The 17675-nt window shown below is 39.2% G+C and overlaps 1 protein-coding gene across 2 annotated transcripts in view; it reads left to right on the forward strand.

Moving 5' to 3' along the window:
• The window catches only part of ATAD2 (ATPase family AAA domain containing 2), a 28135-nt gene extending 11241 nt beyond the window's left edge, over nt 1-16894 (forward strand). For both annotated transcript variants that reach the window (XM_083450397.1, XM_083450396.1), the window contains exons 10-28: nt 1276-1384; nt 1980-2095; nt 2512-2686; nt 2766-2854; nt 3763-3922; nt 4829-4919; nt 5768-6076; nt 7555-7681; nt 8308-8494; nt 9409-9594; nt 10019-10154; nt 10289-10485; nt 11480-11639; nt 11885-12007; nt 12718-12870; nt 14038-14421; nt 15163-15296; nt 15801-15929; nt 16245-16894. In XM_083450397.1, the coding sequence (XP_083306523.1) occupies nt 1276-1384; nt 1980-2095; nt 2512-2686; nt 2766-2854; nt 3763-3922; nt 4829-4919; nt 5768-6076; nt 7555-7681; nt 8308-8494; nt 9409-9594; nt 10019-10154; nt 10289-10485; nt 11480-11639; nt 11885-12007; nt 12718-12870; nt 14038-14421; nt 15163-15296; nt 15801-15929; nt 16245-16277 (2998 nt within the window). In that variant the 3' untranslated portion in view covers nt 16278-16894. The remainder of the gene's footprint in view (nt 1-1275; nt 1385-1979; nt 2096-2511; nt 2687-2765; nt 2855-3762; nt 3923-4828; nt 4920-5767; nt 6077-7554; nt 7682-8307; nt 8495-9408; nt 9595-10018; nt 10155-10288; nt 10486-11479; nt 11640-11884; nt 12008-12717; nt 12871-14037; nt 14422-15162; nt 15297-15800; nt 15930-16244) is intronic.
• Nucleotides 16895-17675: the final 781 nt, after the last annotated feature.

The raw sequence follows: 17675 nt of genomic DNA on the forward strand, positions 1-17675 counted from the left end.
AATGTACATATTATACGTTATTATCTAGCTCAGTGGTTCCCAAACATTTTCTCAGTAGACCACCTAAAAATTGCTGAGGGTCTTGGCAGACTACTTTTTCTGCCTATTGTGGCAGTTGTAATGTGTTGTGCTAGATCAGGGTTTCCCAAACTTTGACCTTCAGCTGGTTTTTTGTACTACAACTCCCATCGTTCCTAGCTAGCAGGACCAATGGTCAGGGATGATAGGAATTGTAATAATAATATTTTTTTATTTATACCCCACCCTCCCCAGCCAAGGCCGGGCTGAGGGCGGCTAACAAGCAATAATAAAAACAAGTTGAATGAATACAACTTAAAAACAAGATTAAAATACAACACTAAAATATTGAAACATTAAAATATTAAAATGCAGCCTCATCACAGGAGGAAAAAGGAAAAAGAAAGAGGGGGCGGGGAGGGAATCAAATTGGCTCCAAGCCAAAGGCCAGGCGGAACAACTCTGTCTTACAGGCCCTGCGGAAAGAAATCAGATCCTGCAGGGCCCTGGTCTCATGAGGCAGAGCGTTCCACCAGGCCAGAGCCAGTGTTGAAAAGGCCCTGGCTCTGGTTGAAGCTAATCTAACTTCCTTTGGGCCCGGGACCACTAGGGTGTTGCTCCTTGATGCTCTCCGTGGGGCATACCGGAGGTGCAAATTTGGGACCCCGTGTACTAGATGCTGCATGATTTTTAATGTTACTTTTACAGGCACACCATAAACCACCTGAATTTAACTTAAAATCACAGTTTGGGAGTCCCTGATCTGGATACTAGATGATTAAAACATTGTTAATGAGAAACCTAGAGAATTCTGGTTCCTCAGATTAAATAATTTGTTCAGAGGAGACACAGGACTGGATTTGACTTAATAATTGCACTAGCATGAGGCAGGACAATGAGTCATGCTAGTTCAACTGGGCTCCCCCCCTCCCCTGCACCCTTTGAAATCAGGGTTTGGTGGGGCAGAATAAAGTGTGGAGGAAGGAGAAGAGAGATTGTTCTGTCTGGCAAGCAGAAATGCTTTCACGGACAGAATGATTGTACAGCATTGAATTTCACCTACAATATTCATAACAACTGTTTTATGTTTAGCTAATGTAGATTCTACAGTATTTTACAGATAGTATGGAGTAGATTTCTAATTTGAGATTACATCTCGTGGTACTTTTGCTAATTTAAAGGCAACCCCATTTCCATGTTTCAATATGAACTTGTTTCTTCTCTATTACTTAAAACAATTTTTCATTCTCAAATTAGGTGCCTTCCACTAAACTTTAGGAAAGATGAGTTGAAGGGAATCCACAAGGATCGAATGAAAATTGGAGCAAGCCTGGCTGATGTTGATCCAATGCAAATAGATTCTTCAGTGAGTGTTTAATTTCCTAGTTTCTTAAGTACATTTTGTTATTGATCACTCTCTTAAAATAAGCACAGCTTTTCAAGTTTTTCTGATTAACCTGAATGAGAGCTGTGTAGCTGTTTCGTTCATTTAAGTACCCATTAATTTTTTAAAAAGACTTAAGTAATAAGGTTTAACAGGGACACGGGTGGTGCTGTGGGTAAAAGCCTCAGTGCCTAGGGCTTGCCGATCGAAAGGTCGGCGGTTCGAATCCCCGCGGCGGGGTGCGCTCCCGTTGCTCGGTCCCAGCGCCTGCCAACCTAGCAGTTCAAAAGCACCCCCGGGTGCAAGTAGATAAATAGGGACCGCTTACTAGCGGGAAGGTAAACGGCGTTTCCGTGTGCTGTGCTGGCTCACCAGATGCAGCTTTGTCACGCTGGCCCGGAAGTGTCTGCGGACAGCGCTGGTCCCCGGCCTCTTAAGAGAGATGGGCGCACAACCCTAGAATCTGTCAAGACTGGCCCGTACGGGCAGGGGTACCTTTACCCTTACCTTTAATAAGGTTTAATTATTCACTTCTGTGTTTTGTTGACCTTCATTTGTTAATTCTGCTTCTCCTTAGATCCAGTTTGATAGCGTGGGTGGACTATCTAGCCATATTTCAGCTTTAAAGGAGATGGTGGTTTTCCCACTACTTTATCCTGAAGTGTTTGAGAGATTCAAAATTCAGCCTCCAAGGTAGGAAGCAAACATTTTGTTTGCAGGATGACAGTGAACTTACCCCAATTGTAAACTTTCATCTTCTCTTCATGATTGCTAGGGGGTTTTTTTTAGCCTGCCCTCCACACAAGATTACTTTTTGCATAGTTAACGCCTTTTGCATAGATGTAGCATGTTCATACATTTTTTTCAACACAATGCCAGCAGAATGCAAGTTGCTTTTTTAAATGGGGAGAGAGGAATATTGAAATGAATTGTTGGTGGGACCCAGAAGTGGGGGAGGGGATGAAATCTCTCTTAGGCAGACAGAAACTCATAAGCATATTTAATGAGGTTAGCTTGAATTATATTATGATTAGGTGAAGTATGATATACTTTTGAAAATTATGAAATGTTCTACTAACCAAAATACTGCAATTTCATACTTTTAATAGGGGCTGCCTCTTCTATGGTCCGCCGGGTACTGGAAAAACTCTTGTTGCCAGGGCACTTGCGAATGAGTGTAGTAAAGGTGATAGAAGAGTAGCATTTTTCATGAGAAAAGGTGCTGACTGCCTCAGTAAATGGGTGGGAGAATCTGAACGACAGCTTCGTTTATTATTTGATCAGGTAATTATACTTTTATCTTACTCTATAGTGTATTCTGTATAGCACCTTCAGAATTTCTACATTTGAGCTTTTGTTTTAGGCCTTTCAGATGCGTCCTTCAATTATATTCTTCGATGAAATAGATGGTCTTGCTCCTGTACGATCCAGTAGGCAAGATCAAATTCACAGGTACAACTTGGTTTGTTTTCTATGTTTGCCTTCAAATCTCCTGAACCTTTTCCCTGAATACATTACTTCTTGTACAAATACTCTTATGACAAGTCACTGTTTCCATTGTAGATTTGTAAGCTTTAAATTTGTGATGTGCTTAAAGCACCAATTGCCTTAAAGCACCAAAAAGTTAGTAACAGTTCTTCCTGGCAAATGATATGTAAGCCTCCAGGTATGCAGGCAAACTTTTGCGTGTGTACTGCAACATTGGTTTAGTACACACATACACACTCTGTGAGCTGTGTTAGAGCACAAATTTGAGGTTCAGCAACACTATCCTGTTTCTCATACCAGTTCTCAGAACTGGTTTATGTGTTACCTATGTGGTATCATGACAGGAATATAAGATCTGCTAATGTGGAACATTTTGACTGTGTTGCCAGGTCTTGAGGAAGTGGCATGATTTTGTTGTGTTTGAAATATTTGTCCCATGTAACTAATTGACTCTCACATAAAATATTTTATCTTTGATGAGTCAAAAATTCATTTGAAATTTCAGTGAGTGTTTATAGGTTGGGAACAGCTTTCTATTACAAAGTAAAGTTATGTTTCCTTTTAATTGGATCTCTTCAGTGGGTAGAAAATGATACAGGCTTGGACCCGAAGTTACTGCTGCACAAGCCGAAATGCCTTCCACTTGCAGATAAAATATGAGGGTTGCTTATTTCTCACAAACACTCAGTCCTCATCTGTATGCTGCCCTATAGACATGAAAAAGTTGAGTGTCCCCTGGCCCAAGAGTCAGTTTCCTAGAGCAACAGGGATTGCAGGTAGGGCTAAGGACCATGGTTTCTTCCTTCTGATTGTGCCAGCAGAATCTTGCCCAAGCCACAGTGGATAAAATATTTTTGTTTTCTTTTTGAAAGTTCAATCGTGTCTACATTGCTTGCACTGATGGATGGCTTAGACAACAGAGGTGAGATTGTGGTGATTGGAGCTACCAATAGATTGGATTCTATAGATCCTGCTTTGCGAAGGCCTGGACGTTTCGATAGAGAGTTCCTTTTCACCTTGCCAGATAAAGATGTAAGACTCAATTTTTTTCATGCATATTTGGCTTTAACCTACCCAGAGTCTATGGTTGGGGGTGGAAGTTGATTTCTACTGGAAATTGTTCTGGTAGGCTAACGTGAGAGGAGTGGAGAACACTTGACATGTGAAAAGTGTGGGCATAGACAGCTGATGCCACTTCACAAATCCCAAATGCATCCAGATGATACAGGTTCTGCTGGAAATTTGGTTTTCTATAGCAAAAATGAATGAATGAATCTTACGATAGCAAAAATGAATCTTAAGACAGTAAGGTACCAAGCACCATGTACTTTGAATTCCCTGGAAAGCCCTTTATCCTGAAATAACTGTTTAAAATATTGCTTCTGAGAAACATGGTTAGAATTGGGTTGAAAACAAAGTGTATGTAAGGCATCCTGGCTGGGACTGATTGAGTCCAACAACATCTGGAGGGCCACGAGTTTGCCATCTCTGCTCCATCCATTATTTACACCATGCATGGTTTTATAAACCTCTTTCAGGTACTTCCTCTTAATAACATCCCACTGCTTAGGACAGGCAGTTTGGGGTCAGAAGATGCAAAATGATTGCATCAGCCAGCTCTTTAGTCTGCCTCTAGTTCCCTCCTTGCTTTGTCTTGCTACTGAGCATTTCTGAACTCCTCCTTACTCCTTCATAGTTGTTCATTTTTTCCTTGCCATCTCCAAATTCCTTACTACTTTTAATTTTGTTTTGCTTGTTTTCTGTGTTTTCCTTTTAAAACCAAATTTAAAAACTCCCCACCCCAGAACATTTGCAAATAGTGTAATACTGAAAATGTTGGTTACTGTAACTAGAAAGAAAGATACAGTATTTGAAAGGGAAAAATATGGGTAGTATTTTGAAACTAGATGTATTTGAAATACATGTTTGTGTTTCTAGGCAAGGAGAGAGATCCTTAAGATTCACACCCGAGAATGGTCGCCTAAGCCATCGGAGATGTTCCTTGAAGAGTTAGCTGAAAAAAGTGTTGGTAAGATGATGATGACAGTTTGAAAATAGACTTCTGCCATCTCTGCAGAACCCTCTTAAATTTTTTTATTTACATGCTTACTAGCCAAAACACTGGTTTGAGCATTTTTTTAAAAAACACCTTGAAATTTTCCATTTATGCCATCGTTCCCTGATGAAGTATAACAGTGTTTAACTCCCACTGCACAACATAGGTCTCAATAGAGTACAGTCAGTCTTTAGGACAACCCCCCCCCCCGAACAACAACAACCTGGAAACAGTCCAGTGAGGACTGAGCATGCTCGGTGGCCATGGAATACGTTGTGTACAGAATGTTGTTGAATATTATTTAATCAAAGAATACAACTGCTACATATAACAATGTCTGCCATGCAAAGTAACACATCCATTCTTTGGGGATTGCTTTTATATTGTAGCACACCTACTAGGCTGATGTTACAAATGCATGGTAGGCATCAGCTTTACATCAGCATTATATGAAACTAATATAAGATATAGCTAATAATAATAATAATTAATAATAATAATAATAAAATGAAAAATAATTTTTTATTTATACCCTGCCCTCCCTGGCCAGGGCAGGGCTCAGGGCAACTAAAACCGAATAAAAATTACAATAAAACGTAATAGAAAAAAAGAAAAAACCCAGTTAATTAAAATATGGTTTTAAATAGCCAACTTATGATATGTGTTTCTTATATTGCATGGAATTGGCTTAAATAACCTCTAGTTTTGAGAAAGGAAGAATTATTTAATCTTGTGTATAAATCATGATTAGATCTTTGTGTGGCTTATAAGACTATTTGCAGGCCCTATAATTTCATACAGATGTGCTTTTCCTTTTGTAGGGTACTGTGGAGCTGACATTAAGTCCATATGTGCTGAAGCAGCTTTGTGTGCCTTGCGCCGACGTTATCCTCAGATTTACACCAGCAGCGTCAAGTTGCAGTTGGATATCTCTTCTATTAACATAACAGCTAAGGATTTTGTGGTGGCTATGCAAAAGACCATACCTGCTTCTCAGAGGGCAGTGACCTCACCTGGCCAAGCACTCTCCAACATTTCCAAACCACTCCTTGAAAATACACTTCAAAGAATCCTGGAAGTCTTACAGAATGTCTTTCCACATGCAGAACTGGCACAGAAAGGGAAGTCAGGTATGTGCACATTTATTTACATTGATGGGGGGCAGAAATGAGTTAATATCGTATCTAATTAATCTGATGTGGTATACAGTACAGAACTGAAACTTGAAATTATCCTCTCCTTTAAGAATTACTCTATTTTGCAAGCCAAAAACAGAAAACGATTAAAACTTGTGAGGAACTGAAGCTTCAGATTGATTATTTAGCAAATAAATTCACCCATACATAAATTTGTTTTCTGTGCCAAATACATTTTCTCTAATATGCTACCTTTCGAGAAAATGATCTCTTAGAAAGGGAACTGCAGTCTAGAAAGAGTAGTAAGTTCTCAAACCATAAGACTCCTGCTTATGTAACCTATCCTAATAATATCCATATAAGCGCCAACTGATAACAAGTGAAGATTCATGATAACTGGCCCAAATGTGGAGACTGGAAGAAATATGCCTAGGTTAGAGGCGCAAAACTCCTACCCTGCAAGAAATTTTCTGATTCTGGGCCAGAAGAGCCAGAACAGCAGTTGTGTACCTCAGAACACATAGAGGTGGCTTTGGAAGGTACAGAACAATTTCTGCCACTCCCCAGAAGACAGAAAATATATTATCTCTGTCCAGATAGGGGCACAGCTGGGCCAACAACCAAAGCTGGTGGAAGGCACTCTGTGCCAGCAGGGCCATTGAACCTCAACCAACAGTAAAGGATCCAGGAGTACCACCTGCGCCTTCAGAGTCAGTGTAACCTCATCAAGAGCAGGCAGTCTCTCATCCATCCAGTCTAGGGAACCACCCACTAACAGTGCCTCAGTCTTATCTGGATTGAGCTTCATTTTGTCATGAATCATAGCAAATTTTATTTAAAACATTTCTTCATCAATAATAGGTTCAATAGTATGAAAAAACCTGTTTATACAATATACAACTACAAGACAAGGCTAAACAATTTAGTGCAACAATATACAACAAAATAAAAATAGATTAAAACCCATTAACTTAAAAAGCACAGTAAACCAAAATTCCAACTAAAATATAATCCAAAATTCATGGGCAAATGGGAAGGTGCTGAAATAGCTATTGTATTGGTGTTGTACTTCCTTGTTGGGGAGGGCATTCCAGAATTTGGGCACTGCCAGCATTTCATAGAATCAGAGTTGTAATGCAGGATTTTTTTTTTTGCACAACATGGGGCTCGAACCCTTGACCCTAAGATTAAGAGTCTAATTGTCTACTGACAGAGCTATCAGTCAGGAAGTTCCTTTGTATTTGCTCTTCATTCACTGAGTTATTCTGTTTGTTTAGTATCACTTGGCTTCTTGACATTAGTAAAGTTTCCTTAAGCATTTTAGGTTACTGCATTTCTGCAGAGTTGAATCACTTGGATTCAGTGCACATAAAATGTTATCAAGGACAGGAATGTTTAAATTAGTACCAGGCCTTAGAAATCAGACACAACATTCCAAAGGAAATAATGTAGAGTTTTGTTTTATTTTTAAGATTTTGCTGGTCAGATTTTTGACAGCGACTTGCTATACAGTGATGAAGAGGAACTACCAGTTTCTGAAACTGGACCTTCTCAGAAAATACATGATAAACGAAAAGAAATGTTCCTGATTTTTAGCAGGTAAGTGATAAAAGGTTGCAGTTGTTGGTTGGTTGATCTTTAAAGGAAGCTTCATTATTTTCACATTGAGAGTGGGGTGGCAGATTGGGCTCTTTCTCCTTGTCTCCCCTTCTGCCTTCCACTGGGGGGGTGTTGGCAGGTGCCAAGGGGAATGTTGAATGCCCTCCTGAAAGTTCTGGAGAAAACGAAAGTTTCTTACTATGAATTTCTGTTACACAAGTCATTCCATGTGCTATTTCTGGGATCACCTCTGGTGATTCTGTTTTGCCATAGCTTTGCAGCTTCTGCCAATGGCATACGTGTGGGGGAGATAGCTCCCTAAATCCCTGCCTATTTCCTTCCATGTTGTGTATATCACTTGATTTATTTTACTTGTGCTAATTTATATTAAGCTGTGTCTTAGTGTGTTTTTGTATTGTAGTTGGGGGTTGTTGGTTCAGGGGATTTGGAGCAGCTCCTCCCCCCCCCCCCCCAAAAAAAAAAAATATCTAGAGAAATAAAAAAAATTTGGCTCTGCTTGTGGGTTCCAATAGGCTGTGTCCTCCCAAGGAAGTGAGGTGCCTTCCAGGAAACCCAAAGGAAGAAAATCTCATGATAGGAAAATTCAATTTTCTCACTTCTTATAGAAATGCTTATCACCAGCCAACCTCTTGTCGACCAAGACTTTTAATAGCAGGAGAACCAGGATTTGGACAAGCCTCTCATTTGGCTCCGGCAGTGATACATGCTTTGGAAAAATTCACTGTGTATACACTAGACCTTTCCATTCTCTTTGGAATCAGTGCCAAAACACCTGAAGAAACATGTGCGCAGGTATTTCAGCTTTGTAGTATTGCTACTTAAGTGAGTCTAACAGAACAGAATTTTTCAGCAAATGCTGAAAACATTTCCACTTTCTGGTGGAAGACAATTCTAGAGAACTGGAATGCCAGATCATCTTCCACGTGTGGATGGGAGGCTTCTTTGCCCCAGAGGGTTTTTATTTTTTGGAAGTTTGGCCAAGGTTTGAGAATTATAATTATGGTTAACAATATGAATGCTGCTTTTCTTCAGTCATGCTTCGTTGGGTGTGTTTTTTTAGCTCATTCATATCATGCTTCTATCATGATGGAATTCAAGGCAGTATTTCCATCCCAGCAGACCCAGAAAAACCTACGATACTTCAGGGTTGCTACATATTCCTTCAGACAATGTCTCATATCTTTTAGTGTTGTACTGCTTGCATCTGAATTGTTTATAATTAATCTGCTTAACAGATGACTAGTATATTTGATTTCAAGTGCCTTCTAGAAAATAGTGACGAATTAAAATAAAGATTAATGAGAGAGTCAAGAAAAGGGGTATGGACAAGTGACTATTCCTCACTTTCAGAAAATACCCCTGAGAAAATGTGTATTGCTAAAGCAAATTTGTTAACATTTGGCATTATACCCTTCCTGTTTTTATAGATTTTTGTTTTGGCTTGTACTTTATGTTTTTTTCTGTTCTATCAGCCATTTTTGGGACTTAATGCCTGCCTACCTGCACTAACTACACAAACTAAAAGTACCTTTTTGATTTTGGGAATCTGAGAAAATCTGGTGGGGGCTGGTCCCAAAATTAACAAATTTGGGGAATGGGAGCGGTTAATGGTATTGGTTTTGTTGTGTTTCAGGGGGGAAAGTCATGATTAAAGGACAAATGTGCTAATGACCTGTCAGCTGATCATTTTTCTTGTATTTTACTAGTTAATATGTGAAGCCAAGCGAACAGCTCCAAGTATAATATACATTCCAAATATTCATTTGTGGTGGGAGACAATTGGGCAAACGCTGCAAGCTACATTTACTGCGCTGCTACAGAACATTCCATCTTTTGCTCCAATTTTGCTCCTTGCAACATCAGATGTACATCATGCATCTTTGCCAGATGAGGTACTTTATGTCATTGAATTCATAGGGTATCTCTTTGATCCAGAGTTTTCTTTTTCTGACTTAAGCATTTGATTTCTTTTATAATTAATAAATAAAGATGAATGAGTATTTAATGTTTGCCAAATATTTCTAAACGTGAAAGCAATTAGGGAATACTTAGGCTATCAAGAAAATTGCAGTGCTCCATTACTGCTTACAGAACAGAAGCATTCCAACACAACTAGTAAATTTCCAGGTAAAATAAATTTAAATTAGATTTATTTATATCTGCCAAGTTTTGAGCTAAAGTTTTTTTGTTCAGATCCTCAGTATTCAGTATTAGTAGTTTAATAGCCCTGGAACTCAGATCTTTTCTGTCACTTTCGACACTCTTATTTCCTTCTCACAAGAACTTGTACATTTCAATATTATTCATTTATTTAAGGTACAAGAATTGTTTGACAAAGCGTATGGAGAAGTTTTTGATGTCTGCTTGCCTAGTGCTGACGAGAGAAGAAAGTTTTTTGAAAATTTACTTCTTCACCAAGCAGCTAAACAACCTGCATCAAAGAAGAAAGCAGGTTAGTATGTGCAACAGATAAAACAACAGATAAAACTGTAAAGGTGATGGGATGTTGAAAATAACTGCAGTCAGAATATCTGCGCTTTAACTCATGAAAATGTTTTCTTTTGTTCCCCCCCCCCCCCCCCCCAGTTTTGCAGGCTCTAGAAGTGCTACCAGTAGCAGCAGCACCTGAACCACGACAGCTAACAGAAGAGGAGGTCAAACAACTTGAGGGGCAAGAAGAAGATACTTTACGTGAACTCAGAATTTTCTTAAGAAACGTTACTCACAGGCTTGCTGTTGACAAACGTTTCCGAGCTTTTACAAAACCAGTTGACTTAGATGAGGTAATGCTTAGGATTTTATCTCTGCTCATCAAATAAATAAACAGTGACGTGGCCCAAAGTAATTATCTGTGTATGTTCCTGCCACTTTATTTGGAACATGTATGTTGCAATAATTAACATGTTCTGTGATGTAGTAAGGTAGTTATCATTTTGTCTAATGTGGATCTAACAGGCTGTACAAGTGCAATCAAAAACTGACACAAAATGGCATCCTAAATGCCATCCAAAGCTGATACTGCCTTTTCTAGGAATTAAATAAAATTGCAATGGAAGGCAAAGCCTGTTTGAAAAACTTCAAATTTAGAAATCTCTAATGTTCGGTGACAGTAAGGTGCCATAAATAACTTACAAATGCTGTCCAAGCTCTTATTTACATGCATTGTGAATTTCCTTTGTACCACTCCTTCATTGTCCCATCTAGCTCCTTCATTTACCCTCCTCCTCTCTGTCGCTGGCCCCTGAGGACTTGGTTTAACACTTCCAGTGTAAAAATAACATTTAGCCCATGGTTCACTCCTATTGCGTTTAAAGTGCCTCTTGACTTTTAAAGTGTATGTGTGAGTGAAAGGGAGTTGTTTGTATGCACAGCTTATAATACTGGGTGGGTGGGTGTGTCCAAAATATAAAGAGTATTTTCAATGCTCAAAAGGGAAAGGCGCACAGGGAAAGCATTTTCCTTGAGTGGCATGTAGGAGGCACCCAAGTTCCTATAGTGGCAATAACAGGAACTAAACCTCATCTGATCTTATTGAGAGAATTTTAACATGTCGCAGGCAGTCTGACAATTTTAACATGTCACAGGCAGTCCAGTTGATTGACAAATTATTTGCTGCTGCTTCCTGCCAGTATCCTGATAACTTAAGTTACAGTTTTAAAGCAATTTTAGTAACATTAAGAACAACATAATGAGATGTCAAACATTCTTAAAAACATCAAGATTTCTGTTTTCTAGCTTAAGTGAGACATTTCTAAGTTTTTTATGTTACATTTGTAGGTACCAGACTATGTTACTGTTATCAAACAACCAATGGATCTTTCAACAGTTATTTCAAAAATTGACCTTCACCAATATCTCTCTGCCAAAGACTATCTAAAAGATATTGATTTGATCTGTAGCAATGCATTAGAGTATAATCCAGACAGAGACCCTGGAGGTGAGTGCAAAAATACTACTGTATTTGTTACAGAATTTTTTTTTTATAAACTCACTGTAATATCCAAATCAGAAATGTTAAATGACAGTTAATGTTTTAGAATCTGCATTTTATTTTTACAGAACCCTTTTTTTGTAACACTTTTATTTCGATAAATCACAGTAGTTCAGCAAGGAATATAAATGTTACAATATAATGGAAATTACTGATGAAGCTGCTACTTTTTCTTGTGTGCGCATTGTTAGATCGGCTTATCAGACACAGAGCCTGTTCTCTCAGAGATACAGCATATGCAATCATTAAGGACGAAATGGATGAAGACTTTGAACAACTTTGTGAAGAAATTCAAGAATCTCGCAAAAAAAGAGGTGTGTTACAATATTTACTCAAAAAGCAACTACATTATAGTTTATCTAAGAAGAATACGCCAAATTTCCACTTCCTGCTGCAGCCCCTTAGACTGTATCAAATTCCCCTTTCCAGGATCCCATATTCTTTAGGAGCCAGTGCTGTGTGTGCATGTGCACACAAAGGGCTGGGGGAGATCTAAAAAGTCTAAATGCAGCCCTTTGGTTTCCACATTCTCCCTCCCCCCTGTGATGGCAATAAGCACCTCTGCTCACTCAGAGATATTTACAGTTCTTTATTTTACATATGTACAGGCAGCACATTACAATCATGCGTCTGAATCCTACGGTTCAGATTCTGGGAGTGGCCTTCACAGGCTTTTCCTCCAACAGAAAAGCGGGGAAGTTTCATGTGACACCTCTCCCCCCCCCCCCTTTAACTCTCTCCTCTCCTTGGCAGATGGAACAGGCACCGCCTCACCATCGGTGCCGGAACTTCCTGTGCAGTGCTGGGGCTCTGCTTCAGCATTGGAGAGCCTTTGCACCTTCTGGCTCTCCCCCCCCCCCTTTCCCCATCCGTCACTTCCTGTCCACCCCCCTCTGACTGTTCTGCTCCTCCCCGGCATTCTCTGGAAGTCCCATGACACCCCCCCATCTTCGAACATAAAATATCATTATAGTTCAGTAGAGTTTAATAAAAGATGCCTACAAAAATTCATTTCTTTTTAAAGGTTGCAGCTCCTCAAAATATGCTCCTTCTTACTATTATGTAATGCCAAAGCAGAGTACCTCCTTGGAATACAAGAAACTGGATTCTGAATTTGGTGAGAAACTGAAAATCCAACCAGTGCCTCTGGATTCTAGCTCTCCTTGCCCTTCTAATGGTAAGTGTTACTTACATTATTTCTTAATTTACAAACAATTTGTGAACTGATTTCAAGTTGTCAGTCTTGTCTTTAAACGAGAGATAATGGGGTGTATCCAATGTGAATCAGACATGACTTAGATCCATAAATTTCAGTGGATTTACTCTGAGTAGAATTTAACTGGATAGTAGCCCAGTGCAAGGACAACACACATAATCTGGAATTTTAATTGTGTAAAGCAATGCTGATCTCAGAATATCTTTACTTTATGCCACTGTATCAAGTGCCATCTCCTATTATTATTCCACCCATCTGACTGGGTTGCTCCAGCCACTCTGAGCAGCTCCCAACAAAGTATTAAATGCACAATAAAACATCAACCATTAAAAACTTCCCTGAACAAGGCTGCGTTCAGATGTCTTCTAAAAGTCAGATAGTTGTTTATCTGTCTGACATCTGATGGGAGGGCATTCCACAGGGCGGATGTCACTGCTGAGAAGGCCCTCTGCCTGGTTCCTTGTAGCTTCATGTCTCACAATGAGGGAACTGCCAGAAGGCTCTTGAAGCTGGACCTCAGTGTCCAGGCTGGTCCGTGGAGATGCTCCTTCAGGTATACAAGGCTGAGGCTGTTTGTGGCTTTAGAGGTCAACACCAGCACTTTGAATTGTGCTCAGAAACATACTGGGAGCCAGATCCTTTAGGACTGGTGTTACGTAGTCTCTGCATCTGCTGCCATTCATGAGTCTAGCTGCTGCATTCTAGATTATTTTAGTTTCCAAGTCACCTTCAATGGTAGCCCCATGTAGAACGCATTGCAGTAGTCCAAGCAGAAGATAACCAGAGCATGTACCACTATGGCGAGACACTGTGCAGGCAGGTCTCAGCCAGCGTACCAGATAGAGCTGGTAGACAGCCACCCTGGACACAGAATTAATCTGCCTCCATGGACAGCTGTGAGCCCCAAATGACTCCCAGGCTGCACAACTGGTCCTTTAGGGGCACAGTTACCCCATTCAGGACACAGGGTACCCCCCATACTTGCCCACCTCCTGTCCCTCTCTCCCACTTCTCAACAGGAAGACTTTGGTCCTCATAAACAGCATTGTTGTGTTTATTTAGGAAACATGAAACTGTTTTTAATATCTTGAATCTGTTTTTAAATTTTGATTTATACCTTTGCTGTAGCCTTATCAAAGAGAAAACTCAGAAGAAAGAGCCGATGGTGCCAGGGGAACCTAGCAAAGCGGAAGAAGACTTCTCATTTCAATAAAGAGAACAAAGCTCCGGGAGAAGAGCAAGATGAAATAGAGAGTGAAGGAGAAGAATGCATTGGAAATCATGACTCCAGCATGGAACAAACTGAAGTGGAAGAATCTGAAACTGTGCTTCCAGGCCAGCACACAAATAGCTCTGAAAACAAATCTGATACAGAGAATGGGAGTGACCAAACTGCCAGTAATGGTGCTAAGTGTAGATCTGAGGAAAACAACAAGGATACTAACTGTTCAGAGCAAAACAGAGGATGTAATGGAGATCTAACAGAAAATTCTTTAAATAAGGATATTAATGGTAAGTGGAGAGTCATCTGTTGGCATTATCTGAATACATAATTTCCTTTAGTTACTTAATTATTCTCCCATCCCCACATACATGCAGTTCTGTGAGATGACCACATCAACAACTCTGGAAATATTTGCAAAACAGTTAAGCAAGGTGAAATTTTCAGTGAAATTTTGATCATGCCAGGCTAATTGGAGCAGACATTTCAAATGTAGCAAGTTTGACTTTTGTTCAAAACCTTATGTTTGAATTCTTGGGTTTTTTAAGTTACCTTTCTTGCGACTTTGCAGATACAGACTCCCTAGCATGACACATTTTCTCATTTAGCTGAGAGTAAATCCTATTGTACTCAATGCGAATTGCATTCAAGTAAATGGGCACAGGGTTGACCCTGTTATAGAACTAATAGGTTTCATAAATACCAGGCAAAATCTTAGCTACTGTGACTTAATAGAGAACTTAGAGCAAGGCCAACATATTATATAGATAGATCAAATTACAAAATGAAACAGTTGTATTTTTAAAGTCTTCTGGTTTGAATCTGTTTCTGCTACTCCATGGAAATGATATTCTTTAGCGAGAAAGAACTTGGGCTGGGTTTTGAGTGTCTCAGAAGCCGAACATTTCAGTTTTTGAACGCCAAAAACCTGGAAGTAATTGCTTCCGTTGTCGAACAACTTCCGCTGCATGTTTTTCATTTTCCTTAGATTATTTGGTCTTATTCTAGCTTCATTTTTTTTTTTATTCTAGATGTATGTATGCTGCGCATGACTCGTGCAAGGCGTTCTCAAGTGGAACAGCAACATCTCATTAGTGTTGAGAAAGCTATGGAGATTCTTTCAGAGCAGACACCACCACTCATTGTTGACCATGGAAAACTCAATGTATGTACACATTCTCTTCCCACTGAGTACTAAATAAGAGATTAACTGCATCTAAAAATTAGGTTAATGTGCGGCTTCAGATTTCATGGGTGCATACTTTGGGGCAGGAATATGGCAAAAACTGGCAGAAAATTCCTTTCTATAAGTTGAGCAATTAACTTATTTTAAATTATCTTCAAGTAGTATTTTGTTGCTAATGAGCTCCAATTCCCAGCTGGAAAATAAATGCTGTAACTCATTTGTTAAGACATTGTTGCTAGTCTAGTAAAGTGAAATTCATGCATGCTTAGTATTTCTTGGACCCAAATTGGAATCTAAATTTTAAAGAGCTTGTAGCAGTGTGGATAGGAATAGAGAAATTCAGATACATCATGCTTATACGCACCAGCCACTTAGACTTCTGCATTGTACCTCATGTCTCAATGTGCTCTTTACAACACTACAATCAGTGGTTAAGAGAATAAAGAAAAAGGATTGTTGTTGTTTTAAACTCATCTTTTCCAGGTATTGCTGAACACTGTTACTGAGAAAAGTAGGAACTACACTATACTTCAGTTGGAAAAACTTTATGCCTTGCTCAGCCAGTGTATTTATCGACATCGCAAGGACTACGACAAAACCAAATTGTTGCAGGTATGATAACGGGTGTTTTCTTGTGATCCAATTGCATTGCTTTATAGATACCAAGACACTTCAATTTGTTGTGTTTTACATTAAGTTTGCTACTGTTCTATTAGTCTGTTTTAATGTCCTTTTTGTATGCAGACTGAGATTAAGTCGAACTTCACAAATATACTGAAGCATTTGACTCCATGTTGCAATTTTAAGTTGAGGTCATAGTCATTCATGCCAGTTTTTTCTTAAGATGTTTGTGTTACTTAAAATCTACGTATGTCAACTAATAAAATGCTGTTCGGTTTTGTCACTGATGCTATTATTCATTTTCAGGAAATGACAAGAGAAATTGCAGCCTTTACTTAAATCTGCTAATGAAATCTTCTAGTTTGAAATGTTACCTCCTATTAATTTGGGATCAAATACCTGCATATAACAAGCCTAAATGTTCTTGCTTCAACTCAATATGGATGTAAAAGCCATAGACATTGAACAAGCTGGATGAAAGAACTAAAGAATGCAAGTGATCTGTCCACCCTAACAGTCTTCGTACAGTATGCTTGGGGGTTTTTTCTTCTCTTTGAAAATAAGTTTGTAACTTTGTGGTGCTAATGTGTGTTCTTTAAAGAAAAAAGTTTGGTGGAAGTTTTCATTAAAGTTTTGAAAATATCTACACACATTACACCACTTTTCTCTGTAAAATGAATACATGCTAATTTATGTCAAAATGTTTTTCAATTAAATCATGTATATATGTTGAACCTCTATTAAAAAAATATATAGTTGGTGTTCTAAAATCTCACATGGGTTTTAAACGAGTGATGGGACATTCTAGTATTCTTATTTCCTCAAGTTTTTAACACAATCTATATTTCTATCACTGCACTAATTCTCGTGTTAATACAATCTGTAATCTCTTCGTTGTATAATATATGAATATGTTAAATCTTAATGGACAAAATAAATTTCTGTACTCTTTAAAAGTTGGCTGGCATACCTTTTTAAAGTTACTATTGCAGCTTAAGACATGGATTAATCCCTTTGTTTTCTCCTGTTTGTAGTTTCTCTTTTTTCATAAATCCCAGCTCTTATCAGCTTCCCCCTTCCCTCCCCCACCTTGCTTTTACTGTTGTGAATGGCCTTAGTGAGGATCAATTAAGTCTTTTTCTTCCGGGAAAGACCTCAAGTCCCACATGCTTTAAAGTTCCTGCTTCTAGGCAAGCTAGTTGCCTCAGTGACAGGCAGCACCCAGCCACTTGCTCTTCTCTCCACAGCTATGTTACGACAGAAGTACCTTTGAATTTGGGTGGGGGACATTGTCCCAACAACATCTGCTTGGCAGACTAGATAAGACAATTCTCTCCAGAGCACCTGTTTGAGGGAGCTTTGGGTTTTGGCAGGGACAGCTCAAGCAGCAGTGGTGGAGCTTAGTAGTAGCCACAAAAACAACCCTTGCTAGACAGTTCCTTGTCATCTCTCTCCCCCCCTCCCCCAGCTTTCCCCATGAGTCCGGTGGAAGCTGGAGTTTCTGTTTTTGAATGAAGAAGACTTTTGGAAGGGGTGACATGAAATTTCAACTCATCCCACTTGTGTATGTGTCCTTGCCTGATCAGTTTATGGTAACACATTAGCCAAAGGGAGAAATGGCAGTTTTGTGCCACTCATATATAATGCGCTCTCTGTATATGCTGTACTTGTGCTGTGTCTGAGCACCACATGAAAAATCAGTCCAGTTTGAGAAAATGCGTAGAAAGCATAGGAAGA

This window comes from Podarcis tiliguerta, assembly GCF_965153285.1.
Source record: "Podarcis tiliguerta genome assembly, chromosome: 7".
NCBI lineage: Eukaryota > Metazoa > Chordata > Lepidosauria > Squamata > Lacertidae > Podarcis > Podarcis tiliguerta.